This window comes from Genypterus blacodes, unplaced genomic scaffold (assembly GCF_046128005.1).
Source record: "Genypterus blacodes isolate CSIRO-AG114 ecotype Tasmania unplaced genomic scaffold, CSIRO-AGI_Gbla_v1 ptg000224l_1, whole genome shotgun sequence".
NCBI lineage: Eukaryota > Metazoa > Chordata > Actinopteri > Ophidiiformes > Ophidiidae > Genypterus > Genypterus blacodes.
This window is the reverse complement of record NW_027467022.1, coordinates 240,821-255,000: the sequence shown is the minus strand read 5'-3', so window position 1 is coordinate 255,000 and position 14,180 is coordinate 240,821. Positions and strand designations below refer to the sequence as shown.

The window sequence follows — 14,180 nt, the reverse complement described above, 5'->3', positions numbered from 1 at the left end:
AAAGACAATAAGGAATCTCCTGTGGAACATAACTCTGCTCCTGTAGCACTAAATCTGACTTTATGCCCCGAGCGCTCAGTCCTGGAGCAGCAGAGGAGTTACCACAAGGTGCTGAAGGATGAATCACCTGATGGTTCTTCAAAGGTGCAGGTACAGGGAGAGGAGGGGTTAACAGAGAGCTGGGGATGAGAGTCTGGACCAGTGGAGGGGACGAGAAGCCAGAGAAGCCAGAGAAGCCAGAGAAGCCAGAGAAGCCAGAGAAGCCAGAGAAGCCAGAGAAGCCAGAGAAGCCAGAGAAGCCAGAGAAGCCTCTGCTGTGGGTCTCAGTGGATTAGTAGAAGCTACAGCTCCTAAAGAGATTCATGTATTTTCATTTTGCAGAGAGTTTAGTTGTGAAGATGGTGGATCTGTTTCTGGTGAGATGCAGCCTCACATGTGATTGTGATTCTTCTTGGCTCCGCTCTGGTCTGAGTCACACTCACACACTGCGTGGGGTCTGTGTCAGCTGTGGAGACCTCCAGTACTTCAGACCTCTGAGAGACTCAGCTCCGCCTCCTAAGTAAAGCCATAACGCGATTCCCATCTCTTGTTACCATAGAAACGTATGCTGTGTTACTGCCTTTCTTTTTCTTCTTGAGCATCTGTGTGGCAGAGTTCCTCGCCGCTCCACACGCACTCTGTGTCCAGACTGAGTGACTGCTGGAGTTAGAAGGATTGTTGGACGAGCGGTTTAATATGTCAGCATGTCAGCGGGCTGCTGGATCAGTAAACCAGATGTGGAGCGCTGCAGCTCAGCAATGGCTCGGCCAGATGACCGACACTGGTTTGTGGATCTGTCAACCAATCACAGCGGAGATGAACCATCCCTGACAGTATTACTGCTCTTCAACCAGCACAGGATCCAAACCTCTGAGTGTGAAGCTTCCATGCTACACAAAGACCAGCAGGACCAAAGTCACCCAGAAGACCAGAAGGACCTGATCCACACATTTAAATATCCAAGTCTTCTGTTCGTCCTGAAGTGAAAGACGTTCTCAATCTGCCTGCCTCTTCTTCTTCTGCTGCTGTCTCACCTGAATCTTAGCCCTGATTGGCACACACACACACACACACACACACACACACACACACACACACACACACACACACACACACACACACACACACACACACACACACACACACACACACACACACACACACACACACACTCCTCCCTGCTGCTCTTTTATGTTCTCATGACCTTTCATGTGTAAAACGCCTTCAGATAAGCGTTTCCTCATTGGTCATCATGCATCAGACACACTGGTGAAAGGTCACGGGGTCATTCCAGTCAAGAGATCCTGATTGAGGCAATTTCTGAGCCAATAAAGCAGCGCAGCACTGAGGGTTAATAGCTCGAGCATTAGCAGCGATTATAAAGACGACTTTAAGGTCAAATCAGGTCAATGAGCTGGAAACATGGAGGAGAGATCACCAGAGGGGAAACATCTGCATTCAGAACCACACAGAACTTCTAATCACAAGAGGAAGTTCACTTAAAACCATACGGCTGGGATTATATGGATTTCATGAAACAAACAGGCACAGCTGCTGCTAGAGGATGGAGGAAGCTGTATGGAAGTGAACTGAGATCTGGATCAGTAGGACCTGGGTCAGTAGGACCTGGGTCAGAAGAACCTGGATCAGTAGGATCTAGATCTGGTGGTCCCTCAGTCCTCTTCAGATAGGAGCTCTGTGTCTCCAGGCAGAGCCGAGTGTCTAGCAGAGCTACAAACATCACCTAGCAGCATCATGGAGCTGAGACTGAGCTGATCCTCAGTCCGTCTCTACTCACCACCAGTTCAGAGAAGCGTGCGTGCAGTTCCTCTGCGGGTGGCATGGGGGCGCTGAACTCCAGCAGCTGCAGTGGCACGCTGTCCTTCAGGTTGATCTCGGGCGGCTCGCTGCTGCCGAAGCAGCACAGGAAGCCCAGGCCCGGCCGCGTCCTCTTCCTGGGGGGCATGGCGGCGGCGGCGGCGGTCGGCGCTGGTGGCAGTGGAGGTGCTGGACCAGGAGGGTGAAGAGAGGGGGGGCTGAGGGGCGGGCGGGCGGGCGGGGGAGTGGAGGAGCAGGCTGCTATCTAGGGGGCATCGTCTGGAAAAAGAGAAAGAGAGAGAGAGAAATGATCACACAACAGAATCTGATCCTTTGATTCAATGTCAATGTCACCACACGCCACTTTAACACAATGTCAAAGGTCAAAGGTCATAGCAGCTCATTGATTTCACTTAAGGGCGACTTGGAGGAGGATCCATTTACACAGGGGGGTCCCTCGCCTCCTCTGTACTTAAGATGCTTCCTTAGGCCACTGTGAGTGTGTGTGTGTGTGTGTGTGTGTGTGTGTCCTTCATGCCATTGAAAGCATATGGGTGGTCTGTGTGAATAACACTCTCACTCACACACACACACACACACACACACACAATGCTCTCTCACACACACACACACACACACACACACACACACACACACACACACACACACACACACAATGTGTTGGACTTTCAGGCACACGCACTCTTACACAATGCTCACACACACCCACAGCGCTCACACACACTCACACACACAGCCTTTCTGAATGGACGGACGTTGTTCCTCTTCTGTTTGGAGGTGAAATCCAATCTGAGATATTTGACCAACCAACACTCTGTTTTATGTCGTCTAAAGCTAAACTCTCCTGGACCACAGAGCCCGGATCAAAGCGGCTCGCTCGCCTCTCTACCTCTTTGACTCAATGTACACAGCCAAACAAGCAGAGAGGAGAGGAGAGGAGAGGAGAGGAGAGGAGAGGAGAGGAGAGGAGAGGAGAGGAGAGCAGAGGAGAGGAGAGGCTGGAGCTCTACAGCCGTCTGTTTCATTCGGCACTGAAACTTTATGACTGCAAGTTTCCACAAGAAGCCACAATCGACTCCAATCTCTGCTGAGCACGACTCTCCGCCATCGCTCACTCTCGCCCTGGCTCTCTCTCTCTCTCTCGCTCTCTCTCTCGCACGTTTGTTCAGCGTAGGAGTTCTCACTGCGGCAGTTATAAATAGCCGGATGGTAAATTCTTTATGAATGCGTTGAGCCCTTGACAGCGACTTTAAGGAGGAAAATGAAAACAGAGCAGAACCACATTTCCATTTTGCCTCTTCGGGTTTTTGCTCCTTTGCTTTTTCCGCCTCTGTGAACGCGGCGTGGATTCTCTCAGGCGGAACGCAGCCTGACAGAGCAGGAAGGAGCTCAAAGCTACTCTCAATGAGGAGCCACTTCATTATCAGGTTGCTTTAATATGGAGGTCATCATGTGAACTTCAATTCAACTGAGCTCCTCAGAATGTGAGAGCATCAGGTCACATTCATTCACACTGAACTTTACATACAGATCAACCAAAGTGCCATCTATCTATCTATCGATCTATCTGACTGTTCTACCCCAAAGATCTAAAGAGTTAAAGTGATGTAGACAACATAAAATAACAAACATAAGTGAATAAGACAGAGAATCGTCTGAGCTGTGCAGGATTTGGTGTGGAGGAGTTGAGAGTTGAGACTCAGATCTTCACGGTGACATCACATGATAACAGCACAGAGGGTCATACGTGTGCACATGTGACCCAGCTCAGGCGACTGATTCCTGAATATCCCCCAATCCGTCCTGACAGAAACAGTTGTGACGTTGACTTGCACTGAGAACGCCATCAAGTATGAAGCGTGAACTTCCACAGCCAGCGTCCACATTGTTCCCAGCAGAGCGCCGGCTCTCAGATGTGTGTGTGTGTGTGTGTGTGTGGGGGCGTTCGGTGCTCCACAAGCTGCAGAGTCGCTGCATGAACGTTCATCAAAGCAGATGTGGCCGAGCATGGCAGGCTAACCCAAACGGCACGGAGGCACGTGGCAGAGATGCCTCCTCTTTAAAGATCCTCGCTCGTTACGCCGTCTTTCCTCACTACAAATGTGCTGAGTCAGTGGAAAACAGAGAAGTGAGAGATGACATCATCACTTCAGGGAGGTAAAGCACCGAGCTCCATCATCCATTTACACATCAACACTGGGGACTGCTACCATTAACCCTTTGAGCTCTGCTGTTGTCACTCAGTTTGATTGAAGCTGCAGGAGCTCAGTCGGACACACACACACACACACACAGTTTCAGTGATTTACAGATTCGCAACGCTACAAGTTCAATATATTTGTTTTGTATATTTTTGTGGATCTTCTATGTCCATTTTTCTGTAAATCAATACTTTCCTCATAAAGTTCAACCTATTTTGAATGGTCGAATGGAAAAGAGGCCACATGCAGGGTCAGAGCCTGTGTGTGTGTGTGTGTGTGTGTGTGTGTGTGTGTGTGTGTGTCTGTCTGTCTTCACTCGCTCTCCTACAGATCCCCACGTGCGTTCACTCCTCACTCAACACTCCTGGCCAGGTTCAAGCTCAGGCTCAGGAAAAGTAGGCCAAGAGTCCAAATACACACACCGAACACACACCCTACACACACAGTACACACACTGTACACACACAGTACACACACCGTACACACACCCGACACACACACTGTTTACACTTTACATTCATGAGCTTTTTAGTTCTAGTTTAGTGCATTTTAAATCCTCATTTCATCCTCTTCCTTCTTCCTCACGCTTGTTCTCCCTTCACTCTCTCTGTCTTCACCTTTCCTCTTCCTCTGTTTCTCCTCTCACTCTCTCCACTCTCTCGTCTTCATGTCAGTGATATATTTTAGTCACACACACACACACACACACACACACACATGTTGGATGTGTGTGTGTGTTTAAGAATGAGAACAAACCCGCAGTAAAACAATTGCATATTTACTGACGTACACATTTCAGCATAGAGACACACCCACACACACTTGCACGCAGTATCTGTATACACACACACACACACACACACACACACACTATGAGCTCTAAAGCTGGCCGACTGCAGAGAGAGAGGGGGGGGGGGGGAGAGATGAGTAGAGAGTGAGTGTAGAGAGTGAGTGAGGGAGGGATAAAAGGAGATACTGCTGCCACTTTTCATTCAGCTCACTACCTCATCCCTGGAGCCGGGAAGTAGGTCAGTGGAGGGAGAGAGAGGGAGGGAGGGAGGGAGGGAGGGAGGGAGAGTGAGTGAGTGAGTGAGTGAGAGGGACAGTGAGAGTGAGAGGGAGAGAGGAAAGGGAGAGGGAGAGTCAGAGAGAGAGGGAGTGAGAGTGAGAGAGGGTGAGAGTGAGAGTGAGAGTGAGAGTGAGAGTGCGAGCGAGCGAGAGAGAGAGGTGTATCAGAGCCTCCAAACATCTGTTCCTGCATTATTTCTCTTCTCCCCTCCATCTGTCACAATCCTCTGCTTTTTCAGGATCGATTACAAAGCCTGATAGAAATCGAGCTCCTGATCGTTCGCCCCTCTGAACCTTTTAACCCTTTGAGGGTCCATATCTGAACTCTGAACTGGATCCATGTTGTTGTTTCTTCTACAGCACAAAGTTAGAAGTTCTGCCCTCCACAATAAAAGCTCAGCGTCTCTCCTGGACTCACTCACTGAGCTGTGTGATGCTGTAAAGAGGATCCTTAAGGGTCCATCAGAGACCTACAGACTTGAAGAGGAGGAGAACATCTACACACACACGCACACACACACACACACACACACACAGACACACAGACACACAGACACACAGTGAGTGAGTTCAGCTGCAGATGTGATGTTGTGTTTGCTGAGCTGAGTGTGTGAACATGAACGCCGGCTGACCTCAGGGCTCAAAGCCCACGCTGCCACATGAAGACCAGGAGCAGAAGAAGAGCTGGTTGAGCTTCACGTGTTCACACTGAGCCTCTTTGTTCTTCTGTGTTAAAGCTGCTGAAACCTGCTGAGTGACAAATATGAGCCTTTGGTTTGTGTTTCATGGTTCCTCTTTTAAACGATCCTAATCAATATCTAATGATGGATTTAAACTGGGCTTGATTCACATTTATTCTATTTCTTTCCCTTTTCTTATTTTTCCCTGTAACTCTTTCAGCAGATGTTTCCAGATGTTTCAGCCGCTCACTTTACCTTAAATGTACAATTGTGTGACACATGTGACTTCACTGAGACCAAATGCCTGCTGCACACACACACACTGTAAACATGGAGCGTCAGGAGCCCAGCGTTCCCACAGCATTCCCACAGCGTTCCCTCTCTCCCCTCTGGTGCCTGACAGCTCATTGCTCTGATCCGATGCTCTCAGCTATTAGAGGTCCGGTCACGCATCACAAGTCAGCAGAGAAAGTATTCAAGCACCGGCTCTATAGGTGTTTTAAACATCACACATCTTAAAACAAAGCCTGCTGCATTCCTGAACTCCGAGCTGGGAGCGCTGCCTCTTCCTGTCCGTGCAGCCTCTGATGGATCTGCTCCACTTTCTTTCCTCCAAAGCCGCTGGCATCTAACCAAATCACCCAGGCCACTGGAAACTCATCCTCATCCTCATCCTCATCCTCCCATGGAACCTCTGCAAACTAGCTAAGAACTGTGGTGACTCCAACACACACACACACACACACACACACTCACACATCTCTGACTTACATCCCTGGTTGATGATATCTGCATGTACAGCAGCGTTGCTCTGTGCTTATCAGCGGTTGAGGACTGAGGACCTGGACTGAGGCTGAGTGGAGGAGCGTGTGTGTGTGTGTGTGTGTGTGTGTGCCTGTGTGTTATGTCACACTGCGTTTGCATGCACTGCATTCCTGCACCGGTTCTGAAAGCGACATTCTGACAGGGATTTGGTGTTGGAAGAGCCACACACACACCGAGCGGACGCACAAAGGGCCAGAGGATTTGGTTTGGACAATTCTGCAGGGGCCCGAGGGGGCGGGGAGGGGGGGGGGGGGGGGGGGCCTGGATGCTTCTCCCTGCCTGGTAAACACAGGAGGCCTTTGGCCCCCAGCTGGATCCATCACCGTCACTGAGGGAACAAATCCTTCATCTGCACCATTATTCAATTGTTTTGATTCACTTTAACGCAACCGGAACTCCGATACTGGAAATTAAACTACATTTACAAACTCTACAAATATAAAGACTCTCAACACGATCACTTAACGCGTTTGACGTGACAGTGTGTGTGTGTGTGTGTGTGTGTGTGTGTGTGTGTGTGTGTGTGTGTGTGTGTCCCTGACCACACACTGGCTCAGTTCCAATCATCTTCAGGTTCTTTAAAATCCAAATGAAGTTCCTCTGCTCGTCCTGCTCAGACAGATTCACGCCGCGTCTTTAAAATAATTAAATTAATGGAATAAATGAAGCCAGAGTTCCGTTCTTACGTGGCAGCCAGACTCTGGAGAATTCTCTGAGGTCCTATTTGCTTCTCGCCTCAATTAGAGAAGAATGCAACGTTGGTTTAATGAGGCCGTGAGGCACAGTAACCTTCCTCACCCATAAAAAGGAAATGCCTCAACTAAACCACTGGAAAAAGGAGGGAGCGACTTCCAATCCTCCAGGGAACGCCATTAACGGCCATTTCATTTAGCTCCATTCATAACAGGAGCCATTTCCTCGTGGCTGACCAGACGGACGGCGTGCAGACAGAGCTTGTGTAGACGTGTAGCGTGTGCAGACAGAGCGTGTGCAGACAGAGCGTGTGCAGTGGCAGCGGTTTGTCGTGCAGGTTTCCCTTCCATGGAAATAAAGGAAGCCATCACTACATCACTACAAACATGACGAACCTCCTACTATCTAAACTCAAACTAAACTCAAACCAGACTTGTTCTTTTTACATCAACCTGTAGACGTGTGTGTGTGTGTGTATCCTGCAGGTGTAGACGTGTGTGTGTGTGTGTGTGTATCCTGCAGGTGTAGACGTGTGTGTGTGTGTGAGTGTATCCTGCCGGTGTACAAGTGTGTGTGTGTGTATCCTGCAGGTGTTGCTGATGCTGCAGTACCTGGACTTTCCCCTTGGGGGAATCAACAGAGTCTCTCCAGAGAGCCGTCAGGTAAACGCAGCATCCTGTAAAGACTCTGTCCTCTCAGTGTGATATTGACTCTGGTGCTCTGAGGTTTGACCACAGGACCTGTTCACAGACGCACTGCCGCTCCGTCTCCTCCCTGGCTGGATGTAGAGCAGCCATTGTGTGTGTGCCACTGACACACTCTGGGCCTGTGTGTGTGATGTGCGATGTGTAAGTGAATCTCGGGCTTCAGTTCATTTCTGGGGGCTATTTTAGCCCGGCCGCTCACTTCAGAGGCTCTATGTGTCCGACTATAACCGTACCTCTGCAGCATGCCAGACATTACCCACAATGCCTCTGTCCTCTATGCTGCAGCTGTTGACCTCTCACCCAGACATGATTAATAGTTTAACAATGCACAGTAAAGCCTGGAGTGCCCAGAGCTGTGGGCGCTCACTCACATTTGGGCTCTTTGGATGAAACTTTGGGGATTAGATCATGAAGTGTTTACATGGAAGTGTGGCGACTCGCAGCACGTGATTGGCTCCAATCCCCACGTGACTGATGTGTTTGTAAGCCCATGGCAGCTCTGGTAAAGGAGCCCGGTGGTCCTCAGGGTTGGAGCTCTGTATTGGTGATCATCCCGGCCTGGTATACGACCTCTCCTGACCCCTGACAATGTTGTCCTTAGAGGGGTTTATGGAAATGCAGTGATGAGCAGCTGGTGAGTCGGTGGTTTGGGTCATTTGAAGATTGGAAGCTTCTCCTCTCACCACCCAGAAGAGCTGGATCTTCTCCAGCAGCTCTAATTGGATGAGTGCAGAGTAACGATGGAAACTGATTCCCTCAGAACAGCGACAGCAGCAGCAGACTGTGTGGCGTTTGAGGAACAGTGAGCAGAGCTTCCCTCTCCACGGTCACAGTCACAAACTCTGCAGCTGTGCCAGCGCCAAAAACAAATGGGCTTTTTTTTCAACACGTATAATAACACGTCTATAGTTCGCCTCAGAACTCGTGACTGCGGCGCGTTCCTCCCATATGAAATAAGAAAACGATTTGACACGGCAGGGTAGTGCTTTGGGGTGAGAGGGAGAAGGACGCCAAGTGTCGGGTTTCATTCCGAGCCCTGTTAATACATGGGAACGCCGGCGCCTTTGGAATGTAGTGTGGCAGACTTTCTTCTCTTTCCCAGTATTAATAGCTGCGATATCCCGGTGATCCGATCCGCTCGATGGCTCAGATGAGCCGGGCAGCCCGTGGACTAGAAGTGGGTCAGGATCAGTGCGTCTGGTGACATCATCGCTAAGGTTTGAAACTTCTTCTTCTTCCAGAGCCGACGGAAACATCTGCACACTCAGCGCCGCACACTCAGCGCCGCACTCTCAGCGCCGCACTCTGCTGTAGGTTTGTCTCTGTGGAATGTGGAGAGAACTTCCAAACGACGTTCACACACATGGATGCTGAATAAGACGCTTCTGTTTTGTCAGGTTGGCGCTTTTTGTCTTGACACATGGCATGCTAGTTTGTTATATAACTTCCAACAACAAGGAGGGGAACCCAGATGTTTGTAGCGTTCCATAGCCATTGTTAGATAGATCCAGAAGGTCTTTGGTCTTGACCCGTATGGAACACCACGAAGCCCAAACTGTCACGCATGCTCACCAACAACCACAAAATCCACATTGACTGAAGAACATCAACACAACACAGAGTTTGTGCAGCGGTTGTGTGGTTTACTCAGACACCTTTCACACAGTTTCATGTTCAGAGTTCCTAGCTTGTTTCTCCACGTTTATCTAACAGAGGTGAGGCTGAGAGGAGCTGAAGTTGGACACTGATACATACAGGAAGTACAAAATATAGAACGATAACATCAGAGCCAAGCAATGAGCTAAACTGAGCCTGAATCTCCTAACTGGAGTCCAGACGGTGTTGTTGCTGAGCACACTGAAGTACCTGTCTCCCGGCTGCACAGTAACTGTAGTGTAACTCCAACATGATGATGACTGGGAGCAGATCTCTGTCGGCGCCTTAATGAGCACTGAGCTCACAGTCAGCAGCAGGACTGGAGCGTCTCTCCCTAATCCTCACAGACTAACTCATGCATCCTTAATGGAGGATAAAATATGAAGCCAGCGCCACTCAGAGTGCTGACGGCGGCAGAGGGTGCGAGTCCTCGTCTGTCGCTAATGGCCTCTGGACGCACTGAATGTTTTAGGACGTCACGCTGCTGCTGACCGCCCCCTCTCCCCCCTCCGGCTCACGTGAATGTAGGAGGATTTCCAGCAGACTGAGGAGAAAGCCTTTAATGTGGTGGAAATGGATACCAGCATGCTCACAAAGCAGGAAGACATCAAAGAGAAGAGGCACGGCCCAGCGGCTGCATCAGCCATGTTTGACCTCCACTTCATTAAGCATCTGAGGCTTTCTGTCTTACCTTCATCTCCACCATTTAATACTCTTACACTGCACACAGAATGTTTTATTCTACTGAGCTCATTCTGCCAGTCAGCGTCTCATACGATACATCCTCTCCTTTTCATCAGGAGACCTGCAGTAATAAATCTCACCACAAGGTTTCATTGAGGTGTTTTGTGTTTGTGACCAGTACTCGTGAAGTTCTGCTGGTTTCTAGCAGCCTGGTCCAGAGGAGAGCTCCTCCACCAGGGGGCGATGACTTCCTCACTTCCTCTCATTGGTCCAGCAAACTACTAAGGTTGATCCTCTTAAATATTCATGAAGTTGCCCCTGACTCACCTACATTAATCTGCCTGGTGCCGAAGCGCCACTCAGAGGAAAGACAGGTTTTGGTCTTCATATCAGAGAACCTGGAAATCCCCTGAATCATCAGGGGGTTTTCCTGCTCATAGCAATCACTCATATCCTGGGTCGGCTCGGCTTTAAATGGTAAAAACCGTAAATGTGATGGTAAATCGTCTGGATTAGGAAAAGCCGAGGCAGGCATTCCTACGCTGCTTCACGGTTGGAAAGTAGGAAGCAGTGAAAGGTTTTAAAGCGAACACGACAACCTGTCACCCAGCTGAGCTAAAGACGGGGAGAGAAACCGCTTCTTCACACTGGGGAGCGTGGGAGGTTGGGCCGGGGTGTTTACGACGGCTTCCCCTGAGGCACATGTGGCGTGAGGAGGACGGCTGTGTGAGGAAAGTGATTCCTAAACCTCTGAGCGAGAGCAGGCTACATTTAGAGGTACACGGAAGTCTGACATTCCATAATGAGCCGGGCCGAGCGGTCGCTGGGAGAAGACGTACAGCACATATATGGAATGTCTGGCTTACTTACACGCTGCGTGATTGATGAACGTGTGCGTTCATCCCACGTCTTGGACCCAAAATAGGACTGAGCCCGTTCCATACGACACTGTCCCATCCTCCCTCAATTCCTAAGATTCCAGACATTTTGTGGAACTTTCTGTGGCTCCCAGACGCCGCATGAGATGCTTTATTTTCCAAACATGTCTCTTTGAATTCAAACTCCTCTCACTCCACCCTTCTACACAAACTTATATGTTTACTTACGGTATGTTCACAGTTACTTCACAAATTGCTTTTCTTTGACCTCTGACCCTGAAACATCTGTGTGTTTTCATGGAGATCTAACCAAACATAACTTCCCAATGCTTTCTCACATCAGTGGGCAGCTTGTGTGACATGGCACCATAACATGTAGGAGCATTCAGAAGGCTCCGTTCTATGGACCAAGGACCTGGGACCTCAACACCAAACATCTCCAGACTGCTCAGACTTACAAAACAGTTCATCGTTTTCCCAAAAAGCATAAACTGTAACAATACTGTAGTATCACTTTAAGGAAGTTGCACCGTCAGTGCCACTAGAGAGAGAGAGAGACGTCCACGCTGTGCACAGCTTCTGCTACTATTTATGACCTATAAAGCCACCATATATAAAAAAAAAGTGCAGTGAAAGCCTTAAATTACAACCCTGAGCTCTCCGTCCAATCACATCCAGGCAGAAAGGCTAAAAGGTTGCAATCTCACTTAAGCAAACAGCCCTGCAGCGCTCAGCCTGATTCAGCCTGGGCCGTGTTCATTTAATTGGCTGAAGTCGTCAATGTTCTCCTGGACGGATCGAGCGGCGGGATGACAAAACGGTCGGTGAACAAAACTCATACGACACCGGCACATCTGCAGCCTCACGCTGAGCCGACAGCGTTACCGTGCAGCTACTCCCCTCCATGAAGCCGGGACATGAGAGGTATCGCTCTCCAGATCGAGTATCTCCTACTTACCCACTTCAGACGGGCTGCCTGAGAGAGGAGACGTCCCCGAGCTGCTTCACATGCAACAAGAACAAGAAATCCAAGCTCCGCTCCGAGTTCAGAGACGCGTGTACAGCATTCCTGGGTGCTTATTTGTCTCCTCTCGCCATTAGAGTTTGTGTTTCACGTTAGAATTCCACAGCATTGTTGAGTTTCCTGGTCGAAGCTGCGCCGCCGTCTGCTGCTTCCTCCCTCTGAGCGACTGAGCTCTGCACTGGATTTCAGCTGACTGTGCTTAGAGCTGAGCTGTTGACATTGTCCCCTCACTCCCTCCCTCCCTCCCTCCCTCTCTCTCCCTCCCTCTCTCCCTCGCTCACTCTCTCTCTCTCCATCTCTCTGGAGCTCACTCACCCCCCTGACCTCTTCTGAATTGAGAGTCCAGCATGACAGCGTCCATGTGGATGTCATGTCAAGAATGCAGCAGACTTTCTATGAAGAACATTGAAGTGGGTCAGCAGCAGCAGCAGCAGCAGCAGCAGCAGCAGCAGCAGCAGCAGCAGCAGCAGCAGCAGCAGCAGCGTTTCAGTCCAGCTGCTTTCACACTTTGAAGTCACCAAGTGGAAAAAAGTGGGATGGAAATTTTGAACAGGTTTAGTTTTTAAACTCCCTACTCTGTAATCTAAACAGACTCTGTGTCTCTGTGGTGATGTGGGACATGAGGTCCTGGGGAGGGGGACGGATGTTTCCAGAAGCATGGTGTGTTCAGTTTGTATTCAATTAAATGAGAGAAGAAGAAGTTACAGCTCTACTAGACGCAACGCAACAGCACGATGTGAGAACTGCAGAAGAAGAGTAAGAGGACAGAGAGAGGAAGAGTGGAGACGTCTGAGGGTCCACATGTGAAGAAGAGGAGCAAAGGGAGCTGTGCAGCAGAGGAGCTGCTGGAGAACAGAAGAGGAGAGGGAGAGGACATGTTGGGCCCACTGCCTGTAGTTACTATGGTAACTCTACTTCCTGTTATCATCAGCTGAGCTCAGGTTGAGCTGAGTCATGTTTGTCACTTAGTAGAACCTGATGAGGCTCATTTCTCTATTAGAGAGCAAACATCTGCCCACAAACCTGGAATGTTAACACGACTAACTTGACTAATGTTGCAGTTACATTTATATATATTGTATATTTCATTCATGCTTGCGTGTGTTACATCAGTGTGTTGCTGACTGTGCGAGTCCAAAGAGGCAGAGATGAAAGGAAATGCACCCCCAGCACCCCCACCCACAATCCAACTCCACCCAACGCCTTCCCTCGCCAAGCAGAAAAGAAAGGCTGTGGCTGAGGAGGATATGACACACAACGCCCAGAGGAAACCTCCTTTCCTGTCGCGTCTTCTCATAGCTAGCAAGCACAGACACAGACACACAAACACACACACACACACAGCGGAGTCCTTCAGAAATTACCCAGCAGGAAGAGGAATTCCCCGAGCTCCAATCAATTCGTTTCGACTCTCAGGAATGCTTGATTGAACAAAGATCCTTTGGCCATGTCAGTTTTACACCATTAGCTCACACACACACACAACACACTGGGGCCCAGCTGGGGGGGGAACGCTACAGACGGGGTGGAGTTCAAATATCAAACTGTGATCATACAGGGGGTCAGCAAGTGCAAGACCAAGCATCAGAGCCTCCAGAGTCTGAGTGCAGCGGCCAGGACGTGGAGCTGAGCTGATCAATGAGATCGATCAGCACAACGGGAAGATGGGACGGACGACCTTTCAACCCCAACCTGACTAACCTCCAAACCAATCTCCTTGATGTTTCAGCAGGCCTCGTTCTCTGAGCCTTACAGAGGATTGAGTCTGTATTCAGGCCTGCTGGATTCAGCCTCAGTCCTTCATAGATTGAGAGTTCTTGCTGATATTTCTGGGCCTTTCCCCTGATTTTCCGTGCTGCTTCCCTTCTCCCTGGGGCCAGAGTGAC

At 49.7% G+C, this 14,180-nt stretch overlaps 1 protein-coding gene across 3 annotated transcripts in view; it reads right to left on the bottom strand.

Moving 5' to 3' along the window:
- The window catches only part of daam2 (dishevelled associated activator of morphogenesis 2), a 65,759-nt gene that overhangs the window by 34,476 nt on the left and 17,103 nt on the right, over positions 1 to 14,180 (bottom strand). For 2 of the 3 annotated variants that reach the window (XM_076170552.1, XM_076170554.1), the window contains exons 1-2: positions 12,229 to 12,498; positions 1,838 to 2,136 (exon numbers count right to left, since the gene is read on the bottom strand). In XM_076170552.1, coding sequence (XP_076026667.1) covers positions 1,838 to 2,005 — 168 coding nt within the window. In that variant the 5' untranslated portion in view covers positions 2,006 to 2,136; positions 12,229 to 12,498. Of the gene's footprint in view, positions 1 to 1,837; positions 2,137 to 12,228; positions 12,499 to 14,180 lie in introns of those variants that run through there. The other variant, XM_076170553.1, reaches the window with a different exon arrangement.